This window comes from Hakea prostrata, chromosome 3, assembly GCF_041222555.1.
Source record: "Hakea prostrata isolate BN-2017 chromosome 3, UWA_Hpros_2, whole genome shotgun sequence".
Taxonomy (NCBI): Eukaryota; Viridiplantae; Streptophyta; class Magnoliopsida; order Proteales; family Proteaceae; genus Hakea; species Hakea prostrata.
In genome coordinates this window covers 24,572,219-24,594,557 of record NC_142602.1, presented here as the reverse complement: position 1 = coordinate 24,594,557, position 22,339 = coordinate 24,572,219, and the positions used below count along the sequence as shown (strand labels likewise).

Genomic DNA, 22,339 nt, shown 5'->3' with positions numbered 1-22,339 from the left:
CTTTTGTTTTTCTTATAAAATCTCAATGAATCAAAGCAATTTCTTCTTGAATCTGGCACCTTTTGTGAATCAAAACAACTGAAGATCATTTCTAAAAGGTTTCATTGATCCTTTTGTTCTTACCTGTCTCTGCAGATCCAGTCTTCACTCAGATTTTGTAATAATAGAAAGGAAAACAAAAATCTGGCAGCAAAAAAAATAATCCATTGCTCCACTGGAAATCAATGCAAACCATGAAGAATGGTTTCTTGTCGAGGCTAAGTGGTTGCAAAGAGAGTAACAAAGAAAACGGATAGGTTGTTTTTTGCAGTGGAACAGTAGGAGTACGATGAAATGACAGATATGCCATTTTCAATGTAAAATTACCAGATATTTGATTTCCAAAATGGAAATAAAATGTCTGGTTGGCCCCATTTAATTGTTCGAATGCTAATAATTTATTATATAAGTGACTTTTCACAATTTTGTTATTTTTCTGAACTTGACCTTCCTTGTTATATTTATAACAACCCTAATTATAATATACAGTAACATAAGCCTATACCCACAATTGTAGTTGCTGGTGTAGGCGGGGTCCCTTACACCTACACCTAATGGTTCTGGTGTAGGGAAGAATCTCTACACCTGAGGCTGTTTCTTGGCAGCCAAACTGCATTAGATCATCTCCTTGCATACATTGTCTGTCATCCTAAAATCTATAAATAAAGTTGATCTCTGTGCTCTGGTGACTAGTTGAATTTTCTGATATTCAACTTGGGTGTCAGAGCCCTAAAAACCCTAAAGTTATTTTGGTTTCCTTTCTGTAGCCACTTCTGCTAGAGTTCCACTAGTGATCCATTATGCTTCAACCTCACCCTCTCAAACATGGTTGACTGAACATGCGTAGCATGTTGGACAGCTGCTAACAATTGCTGACAGGTTTCCTTTCACCACCATCATCACCACCTACCACCATCATGGTTCACCATTCACCACTGGTTATTCTGATGGGCCCTGGCATCAGGACCAGGCACTCTTGCCACCAGCACTGGAAAATGTGTATGGGTAACTAGGGGGGGGGGGGGGGGGAGGATGGTTGTGTTCCAAATTGTATTCAGTTAGAAAATTTGGACTCTTTAGGTCTTCAAATAATTTGTGATTATTGGGGAACCAATAATTCATCCTGTAAATGAGTGACGTTTTCTGTGAACTATTGTGGATTTAGATTGATTTTTTTTTTCCAAATTGGAATATTGGACCAATTCCAATTTTTTTTTTTGTGTTCAGATTTATTCCCCAATTAAAATTTGCTCTCTGTTGTTGCTACTGGATACCAGCTCTTTGAAATATTTTGTACTGTAAAATTGATCTAATTCGTTATTACAGATTACACTTGATGCACTTGAAGTCTCGTTTGGCCACACTGAGAACTGATTAGTTGTATACATAAAGAGTTATGACTTTCTTGATTATTTTAACTTTTTGGGGTTAGATATGGAGGACCCAGTTCTTGTCGGTGCAGATATATGGTGTACTAAATTCATAGAAGTTTATGCAACATCACCACTATCATCTGCTGGTTTTTTGTCCTTGCCTCTGTCATTTTCTTTTCTATATTGGCAGATTTTGAACCACAAAAACATTGTAAAGTATCTTGGATCCTCAAAGACAAAGACGCACCTGCACATTATTCTTGAGTGAGTGGTTTTTAATTTTATTTGTCTTTTTGGTGCAACCTCATTAAGGATTTCAATGTTTCAAATTATACCTGTTAACAAGGTTTGACTGGTTCTGATGCAGGTATGTTGAGAATGGCTCACTTGCAAACATCATCAAACCAAACAAATTTGGACCCTTCCCTGAATCATTAGTTGCTCTTTATATTGCCCAGGTTTTTGCTGAAGTTTGCATTAGCGTGCCACATTTCTAAATTTCGTTCTTCACTGGATGATATCTTCTTGTCCATGAATAGGTTCTGGAAGGCTTGGTTTATCTGCATGAACAAGGTGTAATTCATCGGGACATCAAAGGTGCAAATATATTGACAACTAAAGAGGTAATGTCGAAGTGATGTACTGCTCTACTTTAATAGTTTTTATGTCTCAACTTTAGTTGAAGACATCATTCATTTTCTCTACACTTATTTTTGTCCACACTATTTCTCACTTTGGTTTTTAGTCAGTCTTTTGATTTATAGTCCATGTAATGCTTAGTCCTCTTCTCGGCCTTGTATTGGAACATTATCATGTAAGTTTTGTGATAAATAGATTGTATAGGATGGTTTAAAGATGGTTATCAGATTGCCAATCTGGGGGTAGTGAACGGGTGTGATAAAAAACAATTCATTAACCAATTCACCATTTATATCAGGTTCTTTTTCGTAGGATCAGCTGATCCTTTGTCAGAATCATTTGATCAGAGACACCTGGATTGGTATGACATGGGACTGCTCCACACTACTTCCAATCACAGTAAAGATTTTCCTTTTGTTAAGGTTGAGGCTTGCCAAATTTATGGTGGGAGTTGGTTAGAGGGGTGGGAAGCTTATAGGATGTTCTTTTGCTCTTGAGAAGAATCCACATTCATGGTTTCCAATAAGTGCCTTGCTTTTATTTTGTTGCTTATCCTCCTTTTTGTTTCTATATATTAACTTTTTGGGAAGATGATTCCACATTATCCCATGCAAATGTTGTAGTACTGGCATTACTAGTTTGATATGATATTTTTCTCTGTTGTAGTACTTAGTGACTTGTTTTTAATTGATGTGTTTGTTAAGGGTCTTGTGAAACTTGCTGATTTTGGGGTTGCTACAAAACTCACTGAGGCAGATGGTAATAACACATTTTCTGTTGCTGGAACACCATACTGGATGGCCCCTGAGGTAGCCACTGGAGCATTGTTTGCCACAATTCGGTGAAGTTCTATTATGTAGTTTTGCTTATATAAATATGGTGATGCTGTAAACATTTGGAGTAGGCTTTCCCCCTTGCCTCTTCTGCAAGATCTTTCATGTGCACCTTAGCAGCTTGTTCCTCTTTCTGACTCTTAACTTATGTTATATATATATACTCTTATGCAAAAGTATAAATTGAGTTTGTTTTGGTGTACTTTTTTACTGGAACAAAATACCCTCACTTATTCTAAATAGATGTATCTTTTACTAGTCGCTTCCTCCCAACAGGTGCATCTGTTACCAAAATAAATAGTTCATTATTTTATTCATTTAATGTCATCACTATTTTCATTTCATTGCTATATTATTCTTGATTCTTCAGAATAAAATTTTAAGACTTTATTATTTAACTCATACATATTCAGTTCTAAAACTCTAGATAAATTTCTAGATATCTTATTTATTTATACATTAAATATGATTGTATGTTATCAACTCACTCCTATTGTCACTCATGCATTTTCCCATTTAATGTCTTCCTTAGACATCTATATCAATTCCTAATTATCTCTAAATTACATTCCTAAATTGAACTCTAGACTAAACCCCCAAATGGACACTAACACCCTTTTACCTCGGTGCTTGCATCTATTTGCTAGTTGATACCTCCCTTATTTCTCTCTTGTGAATATTATTCCCAATCATAAAACCTCCCATTGTTTTCATCTCCCCAAAAAGCCTCTCTATATTTTATTTTCAAAACATCTCGTAAGAAAAGAAAATAGAAGCACACCATTTAATAGTTTATCCTATCTCCTCTCAGCATCTATATTTTTTCTGAAATAAATAATTCCTCTTCGTGTCAGGTATATATGCAAGCAGAGTAAAATCTCTATTATAAGACTCCAAAATATTGAAGGTGCAAATATGAGTTTCCTTACAAAGAACTCATTTAAATTAGATTCAATTTAACTTTACAGTAAATGAAAATCCAAATAAAAAAAATGCCTATCCTAAAAGGAGCTCATTTAAATTAAATCAAGTTAACCTTACAGGTATATGATTTCCTCCCCCCTATTTCAGTTAAGTTATTAAATGAAGATTATAAAACCATTTTTTTAACCAAAAAAAAAATCACAAATTTCACACATTTCACCCTGTTCTTTCTCTAGATAAACTTTATTTTCATATGTTATTAAAAAAAAAAAAAAAAAAATAAATATATATATATATATATATATATATATATATATATATATATATATATATATATATATATATATATATATATATATATATATATATATATATATATATATATGTTTGGGCTCCTATAAAAGAGGGAGAGAAAAAATGGTTAAGGAAAAAGAAAGAAAAAAAAGAAAAAGAAATTGAATAATGGCAACCAAAACCTAACAATATCTTTTTTTTGGGTGGGAAAAAAAGGAACCTTAGGCGTGTATCTCAAACAAAGCTTATTAAAATTAAACTTAAATTAGCTTTATATGAATTCTACAATGTTCACCTTTAAACAAAATTTTCTCTCTAAAAGTGAACATGCTAATCTCTAAAAGAAAAAAACTCATTCAAATTAAAATTAATATACCTTTTACAATATATGGAGGAAAAAACAAAAAACATCTCCATTTTTACTCAGTTATTGACACCCCGAATTTCATCCCAACTCTCGTTATACATAAACAAAAAAAACCTAATTTTACTCAACGTATTAAATTAAAAATTCTGTATTGTCTTTATGGATGGAAATAAATAAATAAAAAAGAAAGAAAATCAAATTCCATTGAATATACTAAACAATAAAAAATAAATGAAAATTCTCAATGTTGGAAAAGTTTTCCAAACATTTAAATTTAAATTATTTAAAAAGGAAAAGCAACAAAAACATTGAATGATGGATGAGTACCAACCAAGCAGAACTTCCATTTGGAAGTGACCTTCACTTGCTTATCGTAATAGGAAAGTAATTTCCAGTTCTTAACTGACCACATTTTAATCTATGATTAGTAAATATTGGATGCTTTGAAATGGGTAAAATTGGGGGAAAAAAGGACACTTAATAGGATTTACTACCAACATTTAAGATTAGTCGTAATTCCTTTATGCTATCAATCTTTTTTTTTGGGGTGGTATGAGTAAGATATCATTACCAAAATCCCAAAGGGGAATAAAAGTGAGAAGATTTCACAAAAAAAAGGGAGAAGAATATATACAAGGAGAGCAAGAGAAGGGGGAAGGGGTTTGTGGAGCAACTAGCAATCAGCTTGTAGTATGCAAAGAGGAGCCTAGACCCAGAACCCAAATAAGCCTATTCCTTGGGGTGCCCAAAATAGAGGGGTGAGGCAACTAGATTCTAGAGGAAGTTTCAATGTAGATTGCTATCCAAATCGAGTTCAAAGACATAGAGTTTGAGGTCTATATCATAAGGTCACGCTTCCACCATAAAGAAGATACTCTAAACACCAATTTCCCAAATATAAGTCCTACAATCCCTAACTAAGTTTGAAAAAAAAAACAAAATGAGCATCTTGAGTGTGGATGCAGGAAACAACTTTGTTACATATGGAGTGAAAGAAGGGTAAGAGAAAATGAGATGATCCACATCTTCAATGCCGTTCCAACAAAGGATTTAGTTGGGGCTAGCAAGGATATGGCGGTGAATAAGGAAAGACTGGGTGGGGAGGCAATGGTTAAGAGTTATCCAAATTGTAAAGGCAAGGTGGGGAATGTGGCATTTGAACCAAACTAGAAGTTAAGGAAAGATGAGTGGTGAAGGAGCCTTGGGGGGGGGGGGGGGGGAGAGAGACCAGGAACCATCGAGATGAAAATTTAGAAAAGGGTAAACTTAGGTATTAGGGAGGCATAGACAAACAGAGGCCCAAAAAATTGTAGAGGATACCATTCAATGCCAAGTCTCAAGCTAAAAGAAAGTGGAGAAACCACTAGAGGTAGTAGAGGTGGTAGAGAGAGCAGAAGGTTTGAGGAAAAGAAGTTTTCTACAGTCCGAGGAAGGTTTCGAGGGAAGAGAGGCAATCTAGACGGTGCTAGTTTTCAAGAGATAAGAATATACCTAGTTAACCTAGGTTGAAGTTATTCTTGGAGGATATTTTCTAGATGAGCTTCATCTTAACCCTTTCATAGGAAGGCATGGAAGAGGGCTTCCATGGCTTTAATGCTAGATTTATGAATGGAGATTTTGCCACACCAATAAAGGTAGGAGGATTAGAGGATTGATTTGATTAGAATTGCCCTACCAATAAAGTGGAGAAGCTTGCCCTTCTAGAGTTGAAGCTTTTTATAGAATAGGCCAAGCAATGGGGTGTATGATGGTTAGTGAGCCTCTTAGGATAAGAGCAAGCCCACCCCCAGACAATTGGAAGGGAACCAATAGAGAAACCAAGAAGCTATAAGAGGGAGGCCTTAACTGAAATTTCAGACATTGGCCAAAAGTTGGTGAGTTTTCTCTAGGTCAATACGGAGGCTAGAGAGGGATCCAAAGAGGGAGAGGAGGAAAGAATGGAACAAATGGGAGAGGGAAAGCTTTAGATATCATAAGATCATCAACAAAAGCTAAATGGGTTAAGTTGGGAGATTTGCATTTTAGAACTAGAGAAGTGAGATGTTTGTTAGTGTTAGATTGGGTACTTCTAAAGAGAACGTCCAAGGAAAGGGAGAAAAGATAAGGAGAGAGGGAGTAATCTTGGTGGATACCAACTTTAGAAGGAAAGAAACCAGCTAAGGAACCATTGGTGATAATGGAGAAGTATGGAGTTGGGATGCACACTTCAATCTGGTGGAAGGAGGAGGGAACCTCATCTGGGAGAGGACATCACAAATGAAATCTCATCTGTGGGAGTTAAAGGCTCTATGAGCGTTAATTTTTGTGAGGGCAATGGGGGAGTGCGATGTGCAATCAAACCTTAAACAATCTCCGTACAAAGAAGGATGTTGTCTACAATACTCCTACTAATGAGGAAGGCAAATTGAGTTTGGCTAATAAGAAATAGAATTGCAAGCTTGATGCTATTGGCAAGAATTTTTCTAGTGAACTTTTAGAGGAGATTATAAAGGGAGATAAGCCTAAAGTTCGAGAGTGACATGGTGCTAGGCTTTTTGGGGATGAGACAAGGAAGGGCTTGTTTGATGAAAAGAGTTGGGAGGGTTTAAAAAGAAGCTACAAATGGCATGAATGAGATCGTCTTGGATGAAGTCCACAAAGCCTTGAAAAAACCTATGGTGAAATTATCATGCCCCGGGGGCCCAGTTGGCTTATGAGAATTGATTGTAACAAGGACTCGAAGGTGGATAGGATAGCTTGGGGAGAACTAGGAAGTGAAGGATGGACAAATTTATTGATTGGGTTTAGGAAAAGAGGGGTGCAAGGTGGGGGAAATTGGGGACAAGAGGAATGGAGAAGAAAGAGACCAATTCATGCTTGTTTTTGGGGGCATACATGATCCAAACCCCATTACTGGAGAGGAGTAAGGGAATGGAATTGAGATTGTGGCAAGCTTTAAGAGAAAAGTGGAAGTATGTTGTAATTGAGTTTCCAAGTTCAAGCCATTTGACTGTAGACTTTGGCCAGAGGAAGCTCTCTTGTTGGGTACAAAGAGAAGAGAGATCCGCGGATAGGGATATCTCTTCCTCACTGTAGGTAGGGTTAAGAGGGTCCAACTGGAGGAGAATTTTGCACTTTGGAGAAGGCTTTTATTAAATAGGCTTTTAGAAATTTCAAAACTTGTAATCTGCCCCCTCTAGCCCCTTCTTCTTGCGCTATCTTTTTTTTTTGTATGTTCTTTCTCTAATCTCTCCCCTTTCAGAGCTTGGTTATTGATATCATTCATTCATCCAGAAAAGAATTTCAAATGCTGTTTCCTACGGTCCTCCCGCATATCATTAAATATTTCTCAGGAATTTTTGATAAATAATCATGTAATATAGTTCTGGTAGAATGTTTAGATTTTTATTTTTGGGATATGCCAAAAATTTATTTTTTCTTTCTATCCATTTATGCTACATAGTCATGCTACCCTGGTTGGTCAACTGATAATTTTTTTCCCAGAATAACCATAGTTCATTATTTATAGATAAAAATGATTAATATCATATTTGCCAAATTCTATAGTGGAGGCGTGGAGAGCCTTCAAAGTGAACTGATTTATTTGGTGCAGGTGATTGAAATGTCAGGAGTCTGTGCTGCTTCAGATATATGGAGTGTTGGTTGCACTGTAATTGAGCTCCTTACTTGCGTTCCTCCTTACTTTGATATCCAGCCTATGCCAGCTCTCTTCCGGATTGTTCAGGTTTTCACACTAGTCAACATTTGTACTTATCTTGCTTTATTTGGTGTATTTAGTATGCAGTGTGTAGTCTTTAGGAAGGATTTCTGAGATGGCTTTTTTGTTCTGTCTTTATCTTCGTGGGTTGTGTTTGAACCACTTCTGTTGTAATGGGTTACTGTTCCGTTTCTACTGTTATTGGGAGAAATATATTCCAAATTATTTGGCTTGACAGCATGCATTGTGTGCCCCATTATTTTTTTTTTTTCATTTTTTTCCCTTGATGGTTTTCAGGATGAACATCCTCCAATACCTGAGCATCTATCCCCTGGCATCACAGATTTCCTATGTCAGTGTTTTAAAAAGGTAAGTGTTACAAATTGTATCATGAGGGGGAGGGTTTGTGTTAAGTCTGGAGGGCAGCCTACATTAATTCGTAGTTTATGTGTGTTGATTTTTTTTTTATTGAATAAAATTACCAGTACCAAAATTCCAAACTGGTGAGGGAGAGAGTGCTGTAGTCTCAGGAGGTCTGAGGGCCAATAACAGGATCTGTAAACAGAGTCAGCTCTAATTGGGCTAAGTTATAAACAGGTTAGCCAAAGTCAATTAGGGGTGTAATGTTTAGTGTTTTGATTCCCAAATGAGTTAAGGGGCTGTAATGGGTTGTTTTGTGTTGGTGTATAACTACTTTGGTTGATAGAATGCTTCCTATGAGTATGCGGATTCGCTGCATCAAATTTCAAGAGTCTTGTAGGGTTGAGATGATTAGGGTTCTTGAATGGGATAATCTCAAGTGGGGTTTTTGGTAGTCAGATCAGTCCAAGATTTATGGGATGTGCAGAATGGGATAAAGAGAACGTGTTTCAAGTTTGAAATGATTTGGATGATGTTGGTTGGTTGGTTCAGTTATAGTAGTAGTTTGGTTTATTTATTCAGTTTGTTATTTCTTGTTTCCCAAGAAGGGGGAATTATGTAATATTGTATTTTTCACATCATCATAAATAAAGGGCTTGAGATCACATTGATCATTCAAGCCATTCTACCCAAATCGACTCTTTCTACATGGCATCAGAGCCAAAAGTCTATTAAGGGAGGATAAAAAAAAAAAAAAAAAAACTACTGCCGCCACCTCTTCTTCTTCCTCTACTTCCGTCGCCCACTCTTCTTCTTCTTCTTCTTTCTCCCATCACTGCCGCTGTTTCTCCCTTTTATCGCCACCGGTGATCACTTTTCACAGCCGATGGTAACCCCTTTTTCTGCCCTTTTTTAGGGCAGCATCTTGACGTGGTTCGATATGAATTGATGCTGTCCCTTATTCTATCTCTTTGATACCTTAATCCTATTTCATTGTTTTTTCTTGAGATTCCTGTGATGTTTCGGTTGCTTTGAAGAGTTGAAGACTGAAGAACAACATGTTTTTTGAGAAAAACATGGGCTCCAGTGATGGTGCTTCTGCTCCAATTGGTTTTGAACATTATCCTATCCTTACTTATCTTTCAGTACTGTTTGATGGGACAAATATTTGATTTGGTCTCGTTTAGCGTATCTGACAATTGCTAGAAGAGGACTTGTTGGCCACATTACAGGCATGCAGTCAAGCCTTCGACCATTGGCAGTTCTCAGGATAAGTGGATTTCGAATGAATCTCCCATCATGTTGTTTCTCCTAAATTCCATGAATCCAAATATTGCCCGAAGATATCTATTGCTATATAAAGCGGCATAGACCTGGAAGGCAACTACAGAGACATGGCCATTTCGGGAATGTATTTTCTCAGTTTCTAAAAATCTTGCATGTCATCTTCTTCACTTAAAAATTCTGCAACTTACCCAACTTTTGAAGAACCCTAATTATATAGATGCATGTATTTATAAGCTACTAAAGAAGCTTTATGAGACTACTCCGAAGGAGCTGACTGTGGCCTAGTATTATGCTAAATTGTGATCTCTTTGGCAGGAGTTGGATCATTATGGGGATTATCACCCCACGAATCCGGATGATGTGGCTACTTTTAAGAAACATATTGATAAGATTTGTGTATATGACTTCCTGGCTAGTTTGAATGTGGAATATAATCAGATTAGGGTGCAAATGCAAGCTGTTCTCCCTTTCCCACTCTGGAACAGTCTTATGCTTTTGTTCAGTGCGAGGAAAGTCGTCGTCTCATTATGCTTTATGCTCCTATTGTGGAGAAATCTACTCTTCAGTTTGTTATCACCATATCTAATTTGGCTAAAGAGGTTGTTATATGTGCACTGCAACAACCTTATTATACCAAGGCCGTTTGAAACTCCATTGGAAGCCTGCTAATTTTGAGCAAAAAAGGGCACAAAGGAGGGGAAAATCGAAAGCCAACCTTTTTGAGACTGTTCCAATGATACCTACTGCAGACTTTAGTTTTTCTCAGGAGAAGTTAGCTATTCTGTGACATATTTTATAGTCTTCTATTGCTGATGTGGCCTCTACTATTGCTCCTTCCACTACCCATACCAACTCCTATCTTGCTACATTAGGTAAAACTTTTACAGGCTTCCATGTTTCTTCTATTGCTGCTCCTTGGATCATCGATAATCGGAGCCACATATCATATGATAGGTTCTACATCTTTTTTCTTGCATTATTGTCCTACCTTAGGTAAAGATAAAGTTCGTATTGCTGATGGTTCTTATTCTTCCATTGCTTAAAAAGGACCATTTAGCATTCTCCTTCACTCTCTTTGTCCAAAGGTTTGCATGTTCCATCCTTCCTACTAACTTGCTTTTTTATAAGTAGTCTTACAAATGACTTGAATTGTAAAGTGACATTTTTTCCTTCCTACTGTGTCTTCCAGGATCGGGTAAACTGGATAATGTACTTTACCAGTTGGAGCCGATTGGAGGATTTACTTATGCTCCAATACATCTCCTTATCATGTCCATTCGGCTGTGTTAGATCTCATCAGTGGCATCGTAGACTAGGTCACCCTCTCTAGGAGCTCTAAAAAAGGTTTTTTCCTAATTTAGTTTCTTCTTATAACAAGGAAGAGTTTTATTGTGAAGCTTGCATTTTTGCTAAGCAAACTTGTTCTAGTTATTTACCTTGCATTCATAATAGAAAATCTTTTCCTTTTGTGTTGATTCATACTGATGTGTGGGGCCCTTGTAGACATGTGTCTATTACTGGCCATAGATACTTTGTCACTTCTATTGATTGTCTCTCTCGTTCCACTTGGATTTATCTTTAAAAAAAAAAAGTGAGGTTTTTCGGTGTTTTTGAGATTTTTATAATATGATTAAAACTCAATTCAATGCCATTATAAAGATCATTTGCAGTGAAAATTGAACTTAGTATATTTATAGTGAATTTCAGAGATATCTTTGACTCTAGCATAATACACCAGACTAGTTGTGTTGATACGGCTGCCCAAAATGGGGTTGCCAAAGAATGAACATGCATCTATTAGAGATAGCTCATTCTATTATGATTGCCATGAATGTCTCAGACCAATATTGGAGTGATGCTATACTCACTGTTTCTTACCCTTTGAATAGGATGCCCACTAGGATATTTGGCTCTAAGGTCCTAATGAGATTCTCCGGGAGACTCTTCATTTGTTATTCCCCCGAAGGTTTTTGGTTGTGTGTGTTATGCCAGAATTATAGCCCACCAGAGTAAGCTGGCACCCTGCAGCCTACATTGCATATTTTTGGGGTATTGTACTACTCAAAAGAAGTACAAATGTTGTCATCTTCCTTATAGGAGGACCATGGTGTCCATGCATGTCATTTTCATGAGTTTTGTGCCTACTATACACCTCTTCAGGGGGAGAATCAAAGAGAAGAGATATTCTTTCCTACTTTAGACTATCCTACCAAAAATATAGACTAACACACATCACCACAACACAGCCTAAAAGTCCAGGAAGAAGTTCTTGACCAAGGGGAGACTTCGGCCAATGTACCTAAGAACTCTAATTCTTCCCTTCTTTTTCTAAACCTTGTTAGGATCATGCTCATGGGGAGACCACTCCTATGAGGCACACAATTGAGGTCCTCCAAAACAAAATTGACCAGAATAAGGAGATGCAGACTAATCAGAGGAAGAATCACAATCAGCAAAAGTAGGTGGAGAAAGTTGGCATGTTACCACTTCAACCTCTTGCTCCAGATCTAAATTCTAACATTCCCCTTGGGGTATCTGCTTTCGATCTTCCTATTGCTATTGGAAAAGGAGTTAAAGCTTGTACTTAACATCCCATACCTTAGTATATTTCTTATGATTCTTTGTCTTACTCATACTGCTTTTAGATCCTCTTTATCATTTGTATTTATTCCAAAGAGTTGGTAGAAAGCCTATGCGAATAAAAAATGAAAGGCAGCAATGGTAAAGGAAATGCTGGCAATGAAGAAAAATGATACTTGGGAGCTACTTACACTTTCTCCAGGAAAAAAACTAGTAGGTGTTTGTGGTAAAATAGAATATGGATTGTTGATCAATAGGTTGAAGGCTAGATTGGTTGCAAAGGGGTTTACCTAAACCTATGGGGTTGAGTATCATGAGACTTTTTGCCCTTGTTGCAAAACTGAACACTGTTAGAGTTCTTTCGTCAGTAGCTATAAACAAAGATTAAAGCTTTTATCAATTAGATATAAGAATGCCTTTTTACATAGAGAGTTGGAGGAAGAAGTCTACATGGATGTTCCACATGGCTTCTCTGACACTGTACATCAGGAAAAGTTTTTTGGTTGAGGAGGTCAATTTATGTGCTAAAGCAATCTCCTAGATGCTGGTTGGACATCTCCAGAAGGTAGTGACATCTCTTGGCTACAAACAAAGTAATAGTGATCATATATTGTTTGTCAAGAAGTCAAATACCAAAATCACTCTTCTCATTGCCTATATGGATGATATTTTCATCACAGGGGATGATGGTGAATAAATATAGAGGCTATAGGACTTTCTTACTAAGGAGTTTGAGATTAAAGATCTAGGGAAGCTACAATACTTCCTTGGAATTGATTGCCAGATCGAAGAAAGGTATCTACCTATCTCAAAGGAAGTATGTTTTAGACCTACTATTTGCAGTGAAAATGTTGGGGTGTAAGGCAGTTGATATCTTTATTGAGACAAGAACTAAACTCAAGGAAAAAGAGGAAGAACCAGTGGATAAAGGAAGATATCAAAGGCTAGTAGGGAAGCTTATCTACTTGTCCCAACATTAGGTCTGACATTGCATTTGCCATAAGCTTGGTAACCCAGTTCAAGCATGACCCATATCTGGCTCATATGAAGGTTGTTACTAGAATACTCTAGTATTTGAAGGCAACTCCTGGAAAAGAGAGAAATGATGTTTTGGCATTTCTCTGGAGTGATTTGTTTCAATTCCCTAATAGGGTTACGGGGGGTATGACAGGGAGGGAGGAAGAAAAGGGTGGTGGAAGTGCTGAAAGGGTACCCAAGGTTCGCCAATTTGAGTTTGGTGCCCCACTATTGAGGTGCCCACTTCTTGCCAGATTACAAGAAACTCCCTCACAGGTGAAGATTCTTATTTCCCCCATATTCAATCCATGGCAATAGCAAGGTTTGAATGCATAGGTATTGACACCTAATTTATGGTCTCTCATACGGAACGGCTTCACTATCAACAAAGCTCTCTAGCAGTTGGGAACAAAGTGTCTCACAGATGGGAACCTGCTCTTGCATGACGAAGATAAGTTTCTGGTGCTAATGGATGAACCCGGTGAAGGAGTAAAGGGGATGGTTTTTACCCTTTTAGCATGAAGGACATTTTGGTCAACAACTGAAAAAATTTAACGTTTTTTCATCTAGAGTTAACAGTTTGTGTTTAAGTCTCAGTAATTCTAAAAGGTAGGTGTTGTACATATAATTATGGAAGTTTGATGGTGAAATTGAAATTACACATTACCTCAGGGAGGTAGTAGATGTAAAAGAATACAGTTTGTGTTTAAGTCTCAGTAATTCTAAAAGGTAGGTGCTGTACATATAATTTTGGAAGTTTGACCAAAGCTGCATCCTCTGTTGGTCTCTCCCCCCGTTTTGTAACTCACCCTGCGACCTCACCATTTGGCTCCCTTCCCCCACCAAAACCTTCTCCACCTCCTCGGCTTGGAACCTTATTAGACCCCATAGACCTAAGCCCCCCTGGACCCCCTTGGTTTGGTTCAAAGGCCACATTCTCATCATTCCCTTACCCTTTGGAGAGCCCTTAACCTCACCCTCCCCACCCATTCCTTTCTTTCTAGCCGTCACATTCCTGTTAACCAAAACTGCATCCTTTGTTGGTCTTGTTTGGAATCCCTTGAGCACCTTTTCTTTTCTTGAACTTTCTTCAGATCTATCTAGGGAAAAACCCTTTCCTCCATATGGCCCTGTTCGAGACGTTCATTCGGATTTGGGCGAGATTGGTCTTGGATTTTGAGAAACTTTTCAGGTTCTTCCATTTGCGACCGGATTGGTAAGCTAGTTTTTTATGCCTTGGTCCACCACCTTTGGTGGGAGCGAAATATTCGAAGATGGACTTCCAAATCCCACTCTGTAGACAGGATTTGGAATGCCATCTATTTTGAGGTTTCTTCTAGGTTGGTAGCTATTTCCCACCCCCCCTGTTGATGATACCCCAAGGAACAGGCTCATTGTTGTCTCCTGGGGTCTTAGTTCTTCTTTCCGATCTTCTGCTTAAAGACCTTGTACTTGTTCCCTTTCTGTTAATTTATTATTTATTCATCCAAATCTTTTTTTGGAAGTTTGATGGTGAAATTGAAATTACACATTACCTTAGGGAGGTAGTAGATGTAAATTTCCTATTCTTTTATGAGTTGTAAGCTGTCTAGCCATCTATTTATATCCGCTTTGAGTGAAAAATAAACCAGTTATATTCAATTTCAGTTTTGGCCCTTAGGGTTGTTCCCTTTAAGGATATATCTTGACTTCTTAGCTTACCAGATATTGAGATCTACTGAATGGATGGGGATGAAACTAGAATTGAACCTTGGTGGGGTGAATGGAGATGACTTTGGTCCACCTTGCCATCTCCATTGACCCCAGATGTGGTCGGGCCTATTTTTTATAAAGAATTAGTAGTTGTGTCTGGCACTGCGATGCACCCTGAGATCCGATCATGTTTGAAGCCCTTATTTGGAATGTTAGGGGGTTAAATTCCCTTTCACTGAACAAGCAAAGGTCAGAGCTGCTCTCAAATTCATTAAGGCTTCTTTCTATGCCTTCCTTGGGACTCACATCCCTCGTGATAATGCCCATTGCATTGCCTCCATGATGGAGGACAACCAGCTTGGAACCAATTTGAACCAGCATTGAAGGCCACCTCAAAACATGAGAAGGGGAGGCCAAAATACTGTTCACATGAACAATGTCATAGCCCATTATTTGGCATACTTGGAATATTCACAGAGGATTTTGTGGGGCCCAATGTCAGATTTTATTGGAGATTTTATTCTTGGGATATTTAGGAACTTAGTTTAGTTTCTATTTTTGTAGTTGCCATTTATGTTATTTATGCATGTGACTGAAATATAAAGCCTAGCAGTTTCTAATTTTAATTAATTTCTATTTCCATAAGATTATATTGTTGCTAGTAACTACAATATTAGTTTTTATTTGTAGCCTACTAATTTTCCATTTCTTGATAGCTTAGTCAAGCTATAAGTAGGCTCTTACATTGCAATAAGAAAAGGAGACTTTTGGAATAGAAGAAAAATGAAGTAAAGCTTATGCTTTGTGCGTCTACAGCATCCCCCCTTTTCTTGTCTCCTCCTCTTCTTCTTCTTCTTTTATGAGTGTTCTTCTCCCTCTTCCCTTTCTTCAAGATTGATTCTAAGATTTCCCCTTCTTCCCCCTATCTTCTTTATTCTTTATCTATCCCCTTATTACTCCAACATTGAGCCCCCCCTCTTGGTCCTTCCTCTCAAACTAAGACCACTTTCTTACTGGCCGCATTTGGGACCTTTTGGATCCCTAAAAAAATCCAAATCTCCTCCTTGTCTTCTTAAATTCTCTGCTTTCAACTCTCTTTCCTCCCTCTTAAGTCATTTCTCTCTATCAGCTATGCCTTCAATCAGCCCATTGACTGAATTTCCTAATGGTCAAACATGGGTTAACCCTTAGCCATGCCCATATCCCTTCCAAGCTGGATCACTTCCTTGTGAATAATGCTTGGCATGTGATCCTCCCATATTTCATTCCTCCCCACTATTCTTGAAGCTTAGGACAAACCAGTTCATTGCATCTCCTTTCCCCCTTGTTGTTTTGCCATACAGCTCCATAAATCCAAACTGGCACTCAAATCCTAGTGCATGAGCTCTTTGGTAACATCCCCTCCTAAATATCCTCTTGTTGTCCTAGTCTCTCTTGGGTACAATCCCTCCTCCAATTTGACCCCTTTAACCCTTTCCTTGCATAGGATGAGAACTCCCTATCTGCTAATGTCTCCTCTTTATGCTCCTAGGAGGAGAGCTTTAGCCAAAAATCTAGAATCAAGTGGCTTAAGCTCGGAGACTCTAACATTGCTTACTTCCATTGATCCCTTAAAGCTCGCCATAACTTCACCTCCATCCCCTTGCTCCTTTTGAGTAATGGGGGTCTGGATCTTTGACACTCTTAGCATCAAGCATGAGTGGCCACTTTCTTTTATTCTCTTCTTGGTCTCACCTCGCTCCCTACAGAAAATGCTTTTTCCCACATCCTAACCAATAAATTTGTCTCCCTTTTCCTTATTGAGTCCCTTCAATTCAAGCTACTCCCACCTCCAATGAAATCCTCTCTACCATAAACTCCCACAAGTCCAATAAAGCCCCTAGCCTGGATGGTCTAAACATGGGATTCTTCAAGGCCATTTGGGACTTCTTCCAAGATGACCTTGTTAAAGGCTTGAAGCTATCTGCAACTTCTTTTTCTATTGTTCCTAGCAAGGTTTAAAGTATCAGTATCGAGTATCGTATCGATTAAGTGATTTTAAGAGACGTATTCTGTATCGAGTATTGTATCGCTTTGGCTAGTGTATTTTAGTGTAACTCAATGGAGAGACATATCGAGATATATTGTATCGGTTGGGTCAAATATGGATACGTATCGACTAGTATCGTATGTTATCGTGGGATACTTTAAACCTTGGTTCCTAGATCTCTCTATTAACTGAGCATTCGTTTTCCTCATCCTTAGAAAGCCTAGTGCCACCTCTCTCTCTTAGACTTTCGCCAGATCTCCCTTAATAACCTTCTCTACAAATTCATTACCAAAATCCTAGCTTACCGCCTCAAATCAGTCAGTCCTTCTCTAGTTAGCCAAAACTAGTCCGCATTTGATTTGGTAAGAACATTGCATACAACATCCTCTTTAGTGCTGGAACCCTTTGAGGATTCGACCACAAATTGCACTTCCCTGTGGCTCTCATGGAATTTGACACCATAAGGCTTTTGACTCTCTGTATTGGGACTTCATATGTAATGTCCTCATCGTGATGGGCTTCCCTCCCACCTTCGTCAACTAGGTGAGGCATGCATCTCGTCTCCCTCATTCTCTGTGATTACCAATGGATCCCCTAATAACTTCTTCCTCTTTAAAGTTAGAAGTCACCAAGGCTTCCCTTTCTCACCATTTCTCTTCTCCTTAGCCGTAGAGGTCCTCTAGAGGAGTTTCCAAACCAAAATTGATCAAACCGACCCCCTCCCCTCCCTCCTAAACCCTGCACAACCACTTGGGCCACTCCTACCCCTCTCTCTCTCTTGCGGTAGCAGCAGGGCCCCTCCCCACCCTGCACAGCCCTCCCCCACCCCCTCTTCTCCCTTGTGGCAGTAGCCCCCCACCTCCTCCCCTCCTCTCTTACACTTACAACCCCCTTCCAGCACCTCCACGTCTCCTTTACTTCTTTTTGCTCTTTCTTGATCTTGTGACAACATTAGAGATGGAAGAAAACCAGAAAAAGAAAAGAAAGAAAAGAAAGAAGATAGAAAAGAAAGACAAGAAAGAAAGTCAGAAAAAAGAAAGGAGGCAAGTGAAGAATCAAGATTCTTGAAACAATTTCAGGAACACATCCCATACCTAACCACAAGCTTCCCTATCATTCCTTGTCCTAACCACTAGCTCCCACGCTTGCTTTTCTTTTCCCAACCAATACCCTAGCCTACCCCATACTAGCCAGGGTAAATTAGGATACCCTATAAGCATAGCAGTCCACATATTTTCCCATTTATTCCTAAACCTTCCCTAAATCCAGCAGAAGGCTTCCCTTTCCATCCCAGGGTAAGTTTGGTCAACCCATAGCCTTAATTCTTCCATGAAACCATCCAACTACTGATTCTGTTAAAACCTTAATTACCCTAATTTAAACTTTGGTAACTTTGGACATCCCAAAATTATACTCAAACCCTCCCATAGATAACCCTAACCTTTTTGTTAGCCCAAATGCTAGCTGGTTCTAGTTCACAGAGGATCTTGAAGACTGGCCAAACCTGAGTTAGATCATCCTGACTAGTTTTTCTGGCTCTGCCAAGGCCTCTCTCTTGCAGCTCACTGGCTTCTCCCTTAGCTCCCTCTCTGTGGTGTATCGTGGACTTCCCCTCATCCCTAGCAAGCTCACCAACCATGGTCACACACAATGCTTGACCTCATTCATAAGAGGCTGCAGATTTGGATAGGTAAGCTTCTCTCCTTTGCTGGTAAGATTATTCTCATCAAATTTGTTCTCCATTCCTATTTGTGTTGGTGTGGCATTCTCTCCATTCTCAAATCCACCATTCGCTCTATGGAAACTTTCACTTCCTCCACTCCATTCTCTGCTGTGCTCTACTCCCCAAATCCAAAGGTGGCCTTAGCTTTTGTAGGATTAGAGACTACAGTAATGCCGGCCTACTGAAATGAATCTGGAAATATCTGCCAAGTACGACTCCATCTAGGTTAATTGGGTCTATTCTTGCCTCTTAAATCCTGTTTCTATCTGGACTATCTCCCTCCCTCTGATCCCTCCTGGGTCTGTAGAATATTCCTCCTTAGGTCCTTTGCCTTTTCCCTCTCTGCCATCTCTATTAGGATCTCTAATGGCACCTTTACCACCCTTTGGCTTGATTCTTAGCATTCTTTGGAATCCTTTATAACCTTTTTGGTCCTCATCTGGTGTATGAGTCTTGCATTCCCAAGTCCACCTTGCTTTCTTCTTGGTCTCCCCTTCCCCCTCCACTTGAATCTCACTTAGGTCTACTACCCCTCCCACCCCTCACTTTATGATTGCACCATTTTGGCTCCATGCCTCCTTTGGGTTAATTTTTTTCCTCTTCAGCTTGGAATTTATGCCACTCCCTTGGTCAGGTTTTCCCTTTGGCTCCCCTTGTTTGGTTTAAAGGCCATATCCTCTATCACACTTTCACTCTTTGGCGAACCTTTAGCCACTGCTCCCAACCGAATCTTTTCTTTCCACCATCACATTACGACCTCCCCAAATTCCATCCTTTGTTTGAATGGTATTGAAGACATGGGTCACCTCTTTTTGACCTATTTCCCTCTCCATCCACGAGAAACTCATTTCTTCCATTTGGCTTTGCACTAGATGCTCCTTTGGATTTGCTTGGGATTGGTTATGGCTTCAAAGATCCTTTGTTTGCTCTTCCATCTGTGACCTGGTTAGTAACTTGGTGGTTGAAGCTGTTATCTCTCACTTATGGTGGGAGTGTAACCTTAGGAGATGGACCTCCAACTCCATATTTTTGGGCTTGGATGTCTCCTCTGGATTCCTGTAGTGCCCCAACCTGTGAACCTCAATTTAATAAGGTCCATTTCTTCCAAGATCTTTTTCAATAGAACCATCTCATAAGTCATATGGAACCAAGAAAGGGTTTATTGGAATTTTGATTATGGGATATGGGGGGTTCTTTGTGATATAGGCTGTGATGGGATGATTTTGTTGGGGAAAAGGTTTAGTTAGGGTTTCATGGTTGATGACCATACATTCTAAAATGATGTTTAAGATCTCAAGGATACATAGCCCATGCCATGAGAGGTATGGCATAAATTCCTTGTGATGGGAAACTCGGGTTGTGTCAGAATGGTTGAAGGTTGGAGGGAATATAAGTAATAATATAAAGGTATGGACCCCCCAAGGCTGATGGGGTTTGGATGGCTAAAAGAGATATAAGGGGTTCTTGTTTTAGGGGTTTGAGGGAGTAAGAAATTCAAGAAAGTATTTAATCATAGAACCAGACCTCCTACTGGATGGAGAATGAAGATGAACACTGATTTTCAAGCAATTGCAGCATGTAGGCTTGATTTCAGTTAGAACCTTCTGGAGTTTGGATTTTCAAAATATCGACAGAACCAAAACTCCTACTACTTAGATCTTCAAACTAATTGACAGAACCAGACTAAACACAACACACAAAGTGCTCGAAGGGAAACTTATTTTCATTAATTCGAATATGTTCTTAATCTAATCAATGGGGGTTATTTATAGACTTATAGTCTTACATAAGAAGTCTTACTGAAATTAGGACTTAGAAACTGATTTAAACTAGGAAAATAGAAACTGTCTAGCCTAGATGGACTTAGACCCTTAAAACTGAAATAGAACATAAAAAAGACTATTCTGCCCGTATAACTTAAATTGGCAGAATTTACATAATTAAACCAATTAAACTAATAAAATATCCTATTATTGTACTTGGACCTAGATGCTAAGCTTTTGGGTCCATAACCAGCTAAGCCTATTAAACGAAGCCCCAAAATCCATTCCTATCAATCCTAGGTTTATTTGAAAGGATACTATGCCAATTAGGTGTCGGGTCTGGGTCACCCATTTTTGGGTACCCCATGGAATATTCATTGTTGTTACCAGGGGTCTAGGCTCTCCCTGGCAACCTTCTATTTGGTTGTAGGCTGCTATCCCCCCCCCCCCCTTTCCTCCTCCCTCACTCCCTGCATATTCTCTTCTCCCCTTTGGAGTTTTGGTAATGATAGCTTAGTCATAAAAAAATAAAATAAAAAAAAGAACCAGAACAAGGGAAAAAAAGAAAAGAAAAGAAAAAGAATTAGGAGATTTGAATGCAAGAAAATTCAAAATTGTGCCTTGGACCATGTGGCATTAGAATGGAATACAGTCATTAGTATTAAGGCAACCACACCTATTACCAACTGCTTCTTATGGAATATTGGGTAAGATTCACTCCTCAATTGCAATGCTTGACACTTGGAGTTATGTTTCAGGATGCTCGGCAGAGACCAGATGCAAATACACTACTTTTGCATCCTTGGATACAGAAGTCCAGGCGTGCTTTGTCCTCACTACGGCAGTCTAGTAAAAGGATAAGGTAGAAAGTGCTTTTTGTAACAGTTTTCTTTTGCTTGGTCATGCATTGTTTTGCCATGAACTAAACAGCGCTAATACCTAGCTATATCATGTAGATTCATTTTATATCAATAAAGAATAAACCATTTAGTTTTCAAATGTATCGTTATTGTTGAATATCAAAGCTATTTGCTTTTACTTTTTTTTTGGAAATTGTGCTTTGAAGAGTATTATTCTATTTCACTAGTTTAATGGGAAAAATTGGTCCACTTCAAGATGAAAAATCATCTCTTTTCATGATGTTCTCATCGAGGAGAATGACCTCGGTGCTGACCATGGCTTTGACCCAGATATACCACTGAGATATGGTCAAGTTGGGCTGAAACCTTCTACTTTTTCTAGTCCACTTGAGGTGTTTGTTTTGAGGTCAATGTTGTTGTTGTCGTCCCCCCCTGTTTTCTGTCTAGTTGTTTGTATACAACCTGTCTTAGAGAGACACTCATTAATGATACTTTGGCTTTGACCCAAGCTTGATCGTGCATGTTGTTGGACTGTGGTTGGAAACCAGGACATATTCTTCTTTATGTCCAGTATCATTTAACTAAATGCTTCTTAGAGCATTTACTTAAGATATTATTCATAAATAAGCATCCCCTATTTGAATTCAACAATAATAGTTAATAAATCAATATCTAAAAGGAAAAGAAGTGAATCCCCTAGTATAAGAAAGTTGGATTTTCACTGGTAGGTGCAATGTTCAACTTTCAAGTGCCTGTGGCTTTTACAAATCTATAAATTTCATAAATCTTTTTTTGGATGTATGAATAATGATATTAAAGAACAGAAAAAAGAAAAAGAAAAAGAATACAAGGTCTTTAAAAG

At 38.4% G+C, this 22,339-nt stretch overlaps 1 protein-coding gene across 2 annotated transcripts in view; it reads left to right on the top strand.

Moving 5' to 3' along the window:
• The window catches only part of LOC149021818 (MAP3K epsilon protein kinase 1-like), a 99,816-nt gene that overhangs the window by 11,989 nt on the left and 65,488 nt on the right, over nt 1-22,339 (top strand). For both annotated transcript variants that reach the window (XM_089149996.1, XM_089149995.1), the window contains exons 4-10: nt 1,603-1,676; nt 1,780-1,870; nt 1,952-2,035; nt 2,756-2,860; nt 8,062-8,193; nt 8,464-8,535; nt 21,376-21,479. In XM_089149996.1, coding sequence (XP_089006122.1) covers nt 1,603-1,676; nt 1,780-1,870; nt 1,952-2,035; nt 2,756-2,860; nt 8,062-8,193; nt 8,464-8,535; nt 21,376-21,479 — 662 coding nt within the window. The remainder of the gene's footprint in view (nt 1-1,602; nt 1,677-1,779; nt 1,871-1,951; nt 2,036-2,755; nt 2,861-8,061; nt 8,194-8,463; nt 8,536-21,375; nt 21,480-22,339) is intronic.